The sequence below is a fragment of the Buteo buteo genome, chromosome 18 (assembly GCF_964188355.1).
Source record: "Buteo buteo chromosome 18, bButBut1.hap1.1, whole genome shotgun sequence".
NCBI classification, from domain to species: domain Eukaryota; kingdom Metazoa; phylum Chordata; class Aves; order Accipitriformes; family Accipitridae; genus Buteo; species Buteo buteo.
Window position 1 is genome coordinate 841,598 of NC_134188.1, and position 12,270 is coordinate 853,867.

Sequence of the window (12,270 nt, forward strand, 5' to 3'; positions counted from 1 at the left end):
TTTTTGCTGTTTGGTTTTTTTTTGTGGTTTGCTTGTTTCATTGTTTGTTTTTACTAGAAGTTTTTAAATTATAAGTTTGTGCAATTTCCATTGGGTTGATGATTTTCAAAATAAGTCATTTCCAGCTAAAGATGAGCTTTATCCATTTTAGGTTCTGTGCAATTTTACACCACTCACCAGAACAACTCATTCAGTGATTTAGAGATTTTTCAGAAAGTCAAGCTTATGATCATTATTTTTTTCCTCATGCTATTTTATTTTAGTGAACTTCATGTCTGCATTGACTATTTTTTACTAACATTTACCTCATTAAATATAATGATGTCACCAGCATTGCTATAAGGTTTAATGTTGATTTTCATTTAATTTGGTTAATTAACATGACTTTATAATTACATATTTCTTCATGACCAGTTTCTGTGCTGCCCTATTACCTCTGACACCATGTTTGATATTAAAGTTGGCATATAACAATCCTTAAGATCTTTTCTTCTATACCTCTGAAGTGGAAAGGGAAGTTTTATAACATTAATGTATGGAAGTGGGAAGATGAATGGTCTTAGGATGACTATTTTTTCCCATTATGTCCAGTTTCTGTCACAATCAAAGGCAAGTGGAAACAGAGAAGAGTAAGGTATTATTAATAATAATTATCAGTTTAAGTTTTATAGCCTACTGTACTCTACACAGAACAAGGGGGGTTCTCTGCGGTTTAAGAATAGGTCACTAATCAGAAATGTGGAAAAATCTGGAAATAAAATACTTGCCCTGCTCAGATTGCTCCTTCTTTAACTGTGGTGGATAGCTCTGTAAACGACAGGAGCTCAGTGCATACACTGAGCATTAATTTCTACTCATTTTTTGATGGTGCATGGTAAGTGTGGAAGAGACTAACATGAGTTATGCTGAGAGTTGAGAGACTCAGGAGGGAGGCACTCCTGAGAAGACAGGTTACTGAGACAGTTCTGGGACTTTCTGAAGTTTGTCAAGTTACTTTAACAGAGTATATTCTAATTGTTTGATCTGTAGCTTGAGAACTGCGAAGGGTGATCAACTGAGGCCAATTAGCGGGTTGAAATGTCATAGCTAGACATTTAAGAGGTGATATTCGTCTCTGTATTTCTTGCTGCAAAGACCAGGAGGAGATGAAAAGCTCGGAGAGGAACAGGAATGCAGCAGTGACATTCTCCTAAACTTGTAATATTATATCACAGAGCTGACCCAGCACCTCCCTCAGCTGATCTGACAGTGATGGTTTCAGGCATGGAGTTTTACTGACTTCACACCCCGTGAGTCTAGAGATGCTGACGCTTCCATGAGCTATCTCAAGTCATTTGCAGGCAGGATGAGTACAGGTCACAGCAGAAAGGAACTCCACCTACCATTTCACCAAATCCTGGTCCCTGCTGTTAACCTTAGAAACCATGAAGTGCTATGGTTATGTGAGACATTACCTTAATCATAAAATATCTCTATACCTATGCCTAGTTATAACCTTTACCTATGATGATATACAGGAGATAGTCATTGTCTCTGCCTGGTTTTGTTTGCCCCATTTGTGTCTGTTCTGCAATGAGCGGCTGGTCCCAGGTGTGTCAGTCCGATACTGCGTCCATTTCCAGTGATTCACCTCACTACTCGCTCTGGTTCAGAGGAAGAAACTACAGCAGAGTACTGCCATTAGAAGTCACCTTACTTTCATAAAGATCTGAAATGATCTATAGACTATACCTTGAAATTGTATTAATATGCAAACACTTCTACATAGATGGCAGAGTTTTTTCCTTGACATGAAAATTGCAAACTCCTGGATTGCAGTCCCAACACCAACTGTCCCTGGAGCCTGTGATTTCACCGGAGGCTTAAGCGTGTCTCTTCACCCTTCTGCCTCGGTTCCCTCATTTACAGCTCGGAATTATGTTTTCCCTTTACTTCACAAGAGGCTCCCAAGGACCGACTAATAAGTGTAGAGAGGTATATATTCAAATTTTCAGATAGTCAGTGGTTTTGTATGATTATGTAAAGCTCTGAATAAAAGCATTATGTAATAGCTACTGTTATTATTAGAATTAAAATGAATATTTAAGCTAATACTGCATTTGATTGTGTAACTACTTCATAATCTGAATGTGTGTTAATACAGCTTTTTTTTCTCAAGACAAAAGTGTTATTCCAGGTTCTTGACAACAGTATTGTTTGGAACTTTCATCAACTTCACTAATTAAATAGCTCATAGCTGATAACTGTGAGGACATGGAAAACAAAGGAAAGCAGTGCAGTTCTTATGGGAACAGACAACATCTTACTCTGGGTTTGAAAGAAACCACACGCAATGATCACGACCTCTGGATGCTTCAGTGCTATAAATATTAATTCATAACTCAAAGTCTAAACTTCTCAAACTTTCTCTGCTGTTGTGTCAGCAGAATAAAATGCTAAGCCTTCTGTAACAAGGAAGAAATTAGTCAATTGGGGATTAAAAAAATGTTTTCTATAGTTAATGTATGGTACTAATTTAGGTTACTGAAGCTGGCAAAGAAAGCTGCTGTTCTAAGGAGGGTGGTACGAAGTTTCAGGTTGATCCTGTGGTTCCCTCCCACCACCTTCCTACATGTATATAAGTTGTCAGCTCTCCAGACACTTTGCCAGTTCTCTCTTCTAGCCTTGCCAGAAGCAACAGAGGACTAAAGATGAAGATCTTTTTCTTATTCACCTTTTCCACTTTTTTTTGGTCTCCTTTTGAACAAGCAGCTGCTTCTGTTCACTATGACAAGATTTTAACTCACAGTCGAATAAGGGCACGCGACCAAGGGTAAGTAACTGGAGTTTATTTCTATTTTAAAAGGGAGATTGTTAATCTTTTTTCTGCCCTTTCTTCTCACATTATATTAAATGTGATTTTTCGTTATGAATTCTTACTATCATTCAAGTAGAACTAACTTTCTCAATTAATTTTACAAGAACTGTTCCTAAATAAAAAGTTTTCTGGGGAGTTTCAAAAGGAGACTGAATACTGTTAAACTTCATAAAATGTGAAAAAAACCCTAAAATCACCACTTCTCGATGAATAAAATACATGCATTTTAGGATCACTGAAGTTACTTACAGTTCACAATTAACGTAATGGGATGTCAGATATGTTTAATACGTTTTCAAATGTTTGAATAGAGTTGACACCTATCTCACCATATTTTCTCTCTTTATCCATCCTAATGTAAATCATGACCTCTATTTAAATGCTTTCTAAGATGGGAATATATACTGGGAGCCTTTGTAAAACTTCTATTCCCACTAGAGCAATGCAGCAAGCTGCTCAACAGGGTACCTAAAAGACAATGCTTGCAAGCCAGGCTGCTCAGAGACATGGAGATAATTTGAACAGCTGGTGTCAGGGAGACACATGTGTCTAAACTTATTTTCCTTCAGTCTTCTTAAGTAAAAACTGTTCTGTGAATAGGAGTTGTTTACCATCCTAGCTTCCCTTCTTAAATTCCCTCTGCCTGCTACACACACACAGAGCGCTATTCAAATAAAAAAGTTCACTGGCTTCCCAGTAGATGTAACATATATGTTCTAACTTTTTAACTGATGATTTTTTTTTTTTATTTTAGAAGTATAAAAACTAATGACAAAATGCCTTTGCTCCATGGAATTTTCCTTTAAGAAATTCCTCTTCTGTACACTACCATGCTAAGGAAAAAGTATTTACATTTGAAAACTGTGACTCCTTTTATTTACATGCCAATTTACCCTTTGGTCCCCAGTAATTCCCAGAATGTTTACTTAGGTGCCTGCGGTACTCCAAAAGGTTGGTAATCAAAACAGCTGATTGATTTACAGAAGACAGGGTTTCCTTCTACATAAAGAACGAGGCACTTTGCTTCCCCATCTCCCCATGACCTGCACAGATGTGTACAAGACAAAAACTTTAATGAAAAGAGCCTGATGGTTTTCACAGCTCAGTCCCTGCTGGTTGGTAATTAATTCACTTTGCAGGGGGAAGGGAAAAATGTAAGGCATATTAAGACTTGATTAGGCACAGCTGGTGATCACTGCCCATCAGAGACAGGCGGCCAAACCAGACCGGAGGGGAATCTTCTGTCCCTGCCGGGAGGGGGGGGGCTTGCCAAGGAGCTCAGCTGGGCAGTCCCAGCATCTTGCACTGTGGTTGCTTGAAAACACACCTGCCCTGGAAACTGAAGCCAGATGTTCATTTCTTACATTTCAAGAGAAATGGTATTTGCTGCTGTTTTATATAAAACTTTTCTGAAGATGTACAGAAGCTTCTTTTTAAAATGTTTCTCGCTCCCACCCACAGCCAAAATGTCTGCGCCCTTCAGCAAGTTATGGGAACAAAAAAGAAATACTTCAGTACCTGCAGAAACTGGTACCAGGGAGCCATCTGTGGAAAGAAAGCGTAAGTATGCTCTGTTTCAAAACTCTTCCCCATTCATTGAGATAATCCAATGTAAGATTAGAAAACTCTCCTTTTCTCAGACATGAGCTGTTTGTTTCAAATGCAGGCACAGGAAGAATTTGGTTCATAATTTTACAGGGTTACAGCTTCTCTTTAGCTGCTTCTAAAACCTCCTGGATAAGTGATCCAATAATCATTGCCAAAAATAATCACAAAAGGAGTGGAAAGTCTGAAAATAACAGCATAGCATATATTCTTTTTTTAAGTTTAAGAGGCTTCAAAGTATTAGTTTCAGCAATACTTCTCTGAGTTAAGTATGCATGGCTCTATTTTAAACACAAAGAGGTATGAGGTTAAGCGACCTACCCAAAAACACAGAGGGATGTAATAGGCCAGTTGTGAAAAGAACTCAGCACTACCTAGCAGAGCTGTGAGCTCAGACCACACCTCTCCACAAAGGAGAAAAAAAAAAAAAAAAAAAAAAAATCAGTTTATGGTTGTGGATACAGATTATATCTGGGTGAGTTTGGCATTCTTTTGGAATCTGTGTGTCACTTCTCAGAATGCAAGTCACTGCCTTCACCGTGACAAAACGTCAAAGTCACTACTGTTTTGTCAGTCATAGAGCAGCTTCAGAGTGTGAAGACATACGAAGTCCCCAGTCCTGAACTTGGTCTGCCCCACTTGTCTTACTTAGAATTAAGTAATTTAACAGAGACTGTCATTGTTTACACAATACAATAAACTAATATTTTTCTTGTGTACTATTCTCTTGCTATTATGCAATTACTTGGATAAATTTCTCAGCAGTCATCACAGAAAATCATTATTCTTATGGTCTCATTATTCTCTTACAGGGTACAAATAGGTCTGTGGTGACATTTTCAGAAAGGCTTGAGTGAACAGGGAGTCCTGGCTTCAATTGCAACTCTGTCTTAGGGTATTAGGAGTCTCTTAGTGAAAGCCTATAAAATTCTTCAAAATGCCCAAGTAATATTTAAGTATACAATTTGAATAGTCACTGAGAGATTGTATGCCCTAAGACATAAAGCTGTCAGGTTATTTTGATACATGGTAAAAATTATATGTATGAGGAACTTAACCCCATTTGAAGTAAGACTTGTATTTACAACTTTCGTAATGAACATCAACCAATGTTTTAGATGTTAATGTAATGTGGACTAATTTTTTGTTTCTGTGCCAAAGGCTTCCTTAACAGAGGTTAATATGGAAGAAAAATATCCACAGTGTTGGCAACATAAGCCAGTCAAAGATGACTCCCTTTGTAAACAAGCTCTTAAATTCTCTTGAAAGTGTTTTTCTGATCAACAATAATTCACTAAATAAACTAGAAAGGAGAGCTTGAACAAGAAGTGACTGAGAATTTGCAGTTGGTTAGTCATATTTTTTTCTCTTGATTGTCAGTCATGAGTAAATAGGATTCGTATTTTCCAGTCCATTCTTCATGTTTAAAAAAATGTTTCTAAATATAGAAACAATCATAAATTCTGGGGGAAAAAAAAAAAAAATATATATTTGACTTTAAACAATTACACATAGCTGACATTGAATCCAAGTGAGCTTTTACAAAAAGAATACTTCCAAGTTAAAAGTGCAACTGTAAGGCTTCATAAATTTGTATGAAATTCATTGAATGGTTCTTTACAGAAAGTCAAAGAATTCCATGTTGACAAAGAACTAGATGCAGATACAATCTGGGTTTGTGCTGGGGAATGGAGGGGCACAGAAAATGATGCAGAGTGTGCATGCATCACTGAGTGCTAATATGGCTACACTCTCTCATGATTTCTTTAGTGCATCTACATATATGACACTTTCATAATTAAAAAAGTATCCTTTTCCTTTTTTTTTCTTTTTTCATTTTTCTTCAAAGCCAGCTTTGCACTTTGTTTCATTTTTTTGGCTGGTTGACCTGTCCTGGCTGACAACTATATTCCTAGTTCTTGAGCGTGATCCCTATATTTACTAATGTAAAACTGGTTAAGACTATCAAATGATTGAGACAAATGCCTCCAGTAACGATTTTTGCACTGTTAAAATACTACAGGTAAATCAGATAGTAGTCAGGCAAGGACCTGAAATGGGCTTGGATTGTGGTTCCTACTGCTCCTGTTGGGTGTCAGAGGCTTTGCATTTTTTGAGATTCCTGAAAGATGCTACATGTCATAGCGTGGTGTTGGAAATGATCCTTAGGAAAAAGACTGAGGGAAGAGGTAGTAGGAGGAAGTTTTCTTCCATTTCCTTTCATAGAAAATGTTTTTAGTGCTCTGACAGCATATCATAAATTGATGGAGCTGAGTTGTACTTCCAATACAGTGAGGCACTGATTCCAACACACAGTCCTGCCTTGCAAGCACTGCCATGGCTTTGAAGTCTCAACTCTAAAGTCAGTTTAGACATGAGTTAGGATACAATGGCCCCACCAGAGCTGAGGAAAAGACCTGATTATCATGGGCCAAGCTGTCACCCTAAGCTTTCTGCTATTGTAAACTTTATTGGTTACTAATTACTTCAGGAGGTGAAAGAAAGTAACAGCAGTAAGTTAGAGTGGAAATAGCACAAATCATAATGAATATCCTACCCAGACAAGCAATCTGGTTATTCTAAGTCCCCAGAAGTTTCTTTGAAATGTAATTGACTGTCTGGAATCCTAACCAGTTTCTCCCATTTTTATTTTGGCTTTGTTTTTATAAGCAAATCCAGACAAGTTAGAACTCATTTTTCATATAAATTGCAGATCTGTATGCATATGATGATGGTAATAATGATGATCAATTTCTAGTCAAACTAGACTGTGTGGTCATTTGTTCCACCTCTACCTTCAATCTTTTTAGGACCTGTAGGTTTACAGTTTTAATCAGAGTCTTTCCTTCTCCTCCAGGTGGCATTGTAGTACTGACTTCCCTTTTCCTTCAGTGGACATGCTGCAAGTCATCCAAAATACTTCACCTTTTGAGTAAAGTTTGCCATACCACTGACTTCTTTGGCACTACATTTTATTCCACTGCAGACACATTGGGAAGAAGGGTATTTCCTGAACATAACTTTAGACTGAAACTTGGATATTCTCAAAGTCAGTTTGGGAAAACAACCTACTCCTGTGGTTTTATTCCTAGATAGATGTCATGTCTTCCCATGAGACAAAGTCTGCTCTCAGCACAAATCTGACAGGGAATTCATTACCTTGCTGAGCTCCAGAAGTAAAACAACTTATGTAGTGACAGATACCTTCATGTGTCAGGAAAAACTGTTTGAAGCAATAGGCAATTTGTACTCATTGAACTAAAGTCAGGTGGTGACTTTGTTCTCTTCACTGACTAGAATTGAGAGGAATGTAAGCTGTAAAACATTTTACAGAGCCTGTGTAAGGCCCTAAGCAAGAAGCCTGCTACAGCCAACCAGAGGAAGACTTTGAGCAGTGGGGCTGGTGGAATTGGGCATGAGAGTCTACACAAAACTACCACCTACCTTCTCCCTCCTAACACTCCTACCAGGCTAGAGGGGCAAAACAGTGTGTATGAGAGTAAGTTAAGTGACAGAACTCCTGAGGGGGTTTTTGTGGCTGTAATAGAGCATCTGTTATAACTTAGTCTTAGCTGTTAATGGGAGCTTTATATTCTGTGCACTCAAAACAGAAATGCAGACATTACTAAAGAGGTTACTGTAATAAGAATGCTAATCCAAAAGGACGGTGGCTCTTCTCATGGTAATATCTCCATGTTAACAAGTCTTCCCTAACTTGTACATATGATCTACAAAATGTTAATTTGAGAATGCTTTTATTATTTACACTTCCTATCCACTGCTCTAAATTTCCAATCGGGATGCAACTTAAAGATCTGCTAAAATCAAAGTCAATTGGACCACAAGTATTTCCACTGCTTCTCTGCAGTATTTTAAATCCATGCCAGCAAGGAGTAGAAACAGATGAGTCACAGAGCTGATCTAAATAACTGTAAACTGGCTCTGTTAGCCAAGAATAACAAGGACATAAGGTAGTGTTGCTCTGCCCTTTCTTCCTTTGGATGAGGTCAGAACAACTTTGTGCTAAAAAAAACCCCAACAATCAACCAAACACCCCCCCCTCCCCCCCCAAAAAAAGAAAGCCAACAAAAAAATAAAACAAACACCAAAGCCTCCAAAAAACTCAAGAATGTAGCATTGCTTATTGCCTGGGTAACTGTTTTCTTTGCTTGGGCACCATCTTATATTGAACTAGTAGGGAGATACAAATGAAGGTAACTAATGGTGTGAGATGGTACTTCCCCCGTGTACTGTGTCTATACACCAGTGGTGCTGAGGAGCTGCACCCTGCACTGAGTTTTATCTGGTTCTAACCTTACTGTGGGATCCTCCATACATAACCCCTTTCTCCCATTCCACTTTCTCACTACATTTTGAGCACATCTGATACATGGACCTTCTAATTGCTGTCAAGTGTAAGGGAACGTGAATACTCTAAGTAGGAACTTACAGTAACTCTTGATGACTGAAAAAAAGCCTGGGCTGTACATAACAAGTTACATGGTAAAAAAGGCACTGATCTTGTAAAGTTTGGCTGAAGAAGCCTTTTCTATCTTAACTATGTTCTTCAGCCAGTTTTCTGCCTTTCATTAATTGTGTCATTGTTGGATATGGTAAGAAGACTAAACTTGCTGTGTCTTATTATATGCTTATAACTCAGCTTCCTTTTTCCTTTTTCCAAAAGCTAATTAAGACCACAATCTTTCATAGCTGCTCATGGGGTGAGGGGGAGATAATATTTTTTTCCTTCCACAGAATAGAAAATTTCTCATGACAAAGCAGTTCACACAGTTGGGAGAACATTCTGACTCCTATTCTGCTACATGGTTTTCTTTAATCAGAATTTTTTTTATTAGCTTCTGGCAGGAATGCAACAAGGAGGAAGAGTACAAGGTTAATTTCCTTATTAGTTAGAAAATCTGTAGCCTAAACTGTATGCTATTCTTGCATTCCCAAAAAATAGCCATTCAGTAAATTGTTTTAAAGAAAGAGATGTATTAAAAAGAACTATGCAAATACTTTCGATATATGGCTTCCCAATTGAAAAGATGCTCATGGCAGAAGGGTGAATATGTCATATGTGTCTATGTATGTGAGGGAAGGAGACAAAGTATTCTCTTAGCATGGAGAAATGAAAGATTATGTCATTTTTTAAAAAAATCTCTAATCTTCACCAGTTCTATCAGTTTGCTAATAGTTAGGGAATTACAATCCTCACTTTCAAAATCTTGCTTTGTAATGCTATTGTTCCTCCAGTCTACTTTCATTTTTTAATCTCTTCAAGTAGTTTGGATGTTGAAAGTCTTAAGTCCAACTTTTCATTTGAATAAGCTATTCATTTTAATGAGTTTGTGGTTAATGTTTTGTCAGCTTTAGTTTATGAAACATGAGAGAATTGTACTCAGCTGCCACCAAAGAGTCTACAATTTAAAAGCTGGAATGTGGTCTTAAAGACTCAGCAAAAACCTTCAAGGAATTAGTGTTCAGAACTCTAGCACTGCCAACATCAGCCACACCTATAAAAATAAATCTATTATGTAAAACAGTGATGGCAATTTTTCGTTGTCATTCACAGTGTACCATACTTTGAAAAGTAATATCTGAAATCTAATGTCTTAAAGGTTGTTTTAGACTTTGGTAAGATTATAAAATTTGTTGGCATTCCCTCTCCCAAGGAGCCAAAATCAACTCTGTGATAACTTTAGTGAATTTGCACTTTCATGTAAGAGAAGAGAATTTGTCAAGCAGATCTATGGTAGAGCTTTTATGTCTGTCGTATGAATTAAGACGACATTGTATCTTCTAAGACCATCAATGCTAAATTGAATATTACAGTATAGAATTATCAGTTAGCCCTGCTTTGCTCTTATGTATAGTTCACATGTATTCAAGTCTGAGAATATTTTATTGACATCATTATATAACAGTTCCTGGTCCCTGGTATTGCTAAGTTCTATGTAACTAAGTTCTTTTAACTCTGTTTTTGATTTCTCGTAGTCTGGTTTTCATCCTCACTACATTTACTGGTGAACTTTCCCTTGTGTCCATCCATCCAGTCTTTAGTGACTTCCTTCTCTAGAACATGCTTTATGTCTGTTCTTAATTAGTTCTCTCCCTCATTCCTGAGCTTCTTCAAAGTCTTCCTTGAAAAACTGAGGCTCTGCTATCCCACTTTCTATCACCATACAATCCACAGGACCTTCTCCTAAACACCTGTTTATTTCCTATATCCAGTATGGTGACCTCATGTAGTTTTGTCATTTTAATTTCTGTTCAGTTTATTTATTTGTTTCTTTTTCCTTTATAACCCTGCTGTCACCAGTTTCTCTCAATGGCCTCACTTTCTTTATTTCTCCCTTTCTTCAATCCCATCTAATCTCTTCAAAACAGATCTGTTAAATTTTCTTCAGCTGCTGTTCTAGTCACATCAACTTTTAATAACTCTGTATAGGTTCCACATCCCCTCCCATGTTCCTTCCTAGCACTTAATGATGGCAGTCATTCAGTAAATTTGAAAGCCCTGCATTTAGTAAAATACAACTAATTTGTAGTCTATACAGAAAAGGTTGAATGATAAAAAAGGGATGAAGATCTGGGGACTGCATACTTAGCAATGAAAAACTAATAATAATAATAAAAAAAATTAGACTCAGCTAAAATTAGTATAAACTTGTCCTGTATATTATTTAATTGTGCTTTTGTCTATATCCCACAGAACTGTGTTATACGAGTGCTGTCCTGGCTATATGAAGATGGATGGTATGAGAGGATGTCCTGCAGGTACAAACTTATTTTCATATGGATGAGTCAGTATATGAGAAGCACTACAACACGAGAGACTTTCAAAGGTGGTCATCCTGGGAAATGATTGCCCCTTTTTAGGAATTACTGCCTGAGAATACACAGCTTCATTTGCATACAGCCAACAGTTAAAAAAACAGTGAGCACTGAATTTGATCATGCAGTTTAAGTTGAATTCCCCAGCTCCTTCCAGTTGCTGAATTGGAGAGGAACAATAGTGTCTTCAGTTCCCAAAGCTGCCAAAGAAGAATTTTTATTCCTATTCCCATCATGCCCCAGAATAACCTAAAGCATACCAGTGAGGTCAGAAACCCAGAACATGAGGTGTGGCATATCTAAATTCTGCTTATTCCTTTTCCTGAGAAAACTTGAATCTTATTTACTGAAAGAGTATTATAGGCTTTAAATAAACTGAGGAGGAGTGAAAATGAAGACAGGAATTCTTGATTTCTCCTATTTGTGTTATTCTGTTTTGCATAAATAGAATTAATTGCAGCAGGGAAGAGTAATCTGAGAAGGAATATACTTCATAACTATAGGTCCCTATATCTGAACTAATCCTTTTACATTCAATAATAGAGTTAGGCATGCCTAAGGCAGAGTTCAGTTTGTTTAGATGAATTAATCTCACTTCAGATGTTTACATTAGGACGAGAGCAGTCACACTCTAGAATTGCCTGTTCCTCGCCATGACCATAAAAAGAGCCAAGAACAACTAGCTCGCACGCAGGTGCCTCACCTATAGATACCTTGAATTAGGAGAGATGAAGCCTGTTCTCATGTAGCAGGGTTTTAACTGTGGGACTATGGCCACTCTTACTCTCTGGATGAATCAATACATGCACAAACCAAACACTGGAAGAAGAGCAGAAGGTCTCACAAGAAGAATTCTGGTCTGCCGTGACTAAACGAGACCCACTCCATTGAAATTTTTGTGATTACAGATGGAACTTACTCCTGTCCTCAATGGATAGCCTCCCATTTCAGGTTGGGTTGGCACAAAACAA

At 37.5% G+C, this 12,270-nt stretch overlaps 1 protein-coding gene across 20 annotated transcripts in view; it reads left to right on the forward strand.

The window, feature by feature from the left end:
- Nucleotides 1-2,509: 2,509 nt before the first annotated feature.
- Nucleotides 2,510-12,270, forward strand: part of POSTN (periostin) — a 38,547-nt gene continuing 28,786 nt past the window's right edge. For 4 of the 20 annotated variants that reach the window (XM_075050507.1, XM_075050521.1, XM_075050524.1 and 1 more), the window contains exons 1-3: nucleotides 2,514-2,812; nucleotides 4,319-4,417; nucleotides 11,178-11,242. In XM_075050507.1, coding sequence (XP_074906608.1) covers nucleotides 2,691-2,812; nucleotides 4,319-4,417; nucleotides 11,178-11,242 — 286 coding nt within the window. In that variant the 5' untranslated portion in view covers nucleotides 2,514-2,690. Of the gene's footprint in view, nucleotides 2,813-4,318; nucleotides 4,418-11,177; nucleotides 11,243-12,270 lie in introns of all 20 variants that reach the window. The other 16 variants (XM_075050510.1, XM_075050515.1, XM_075050519.1 and 13 more) reach the window with 10 other exon arrangements.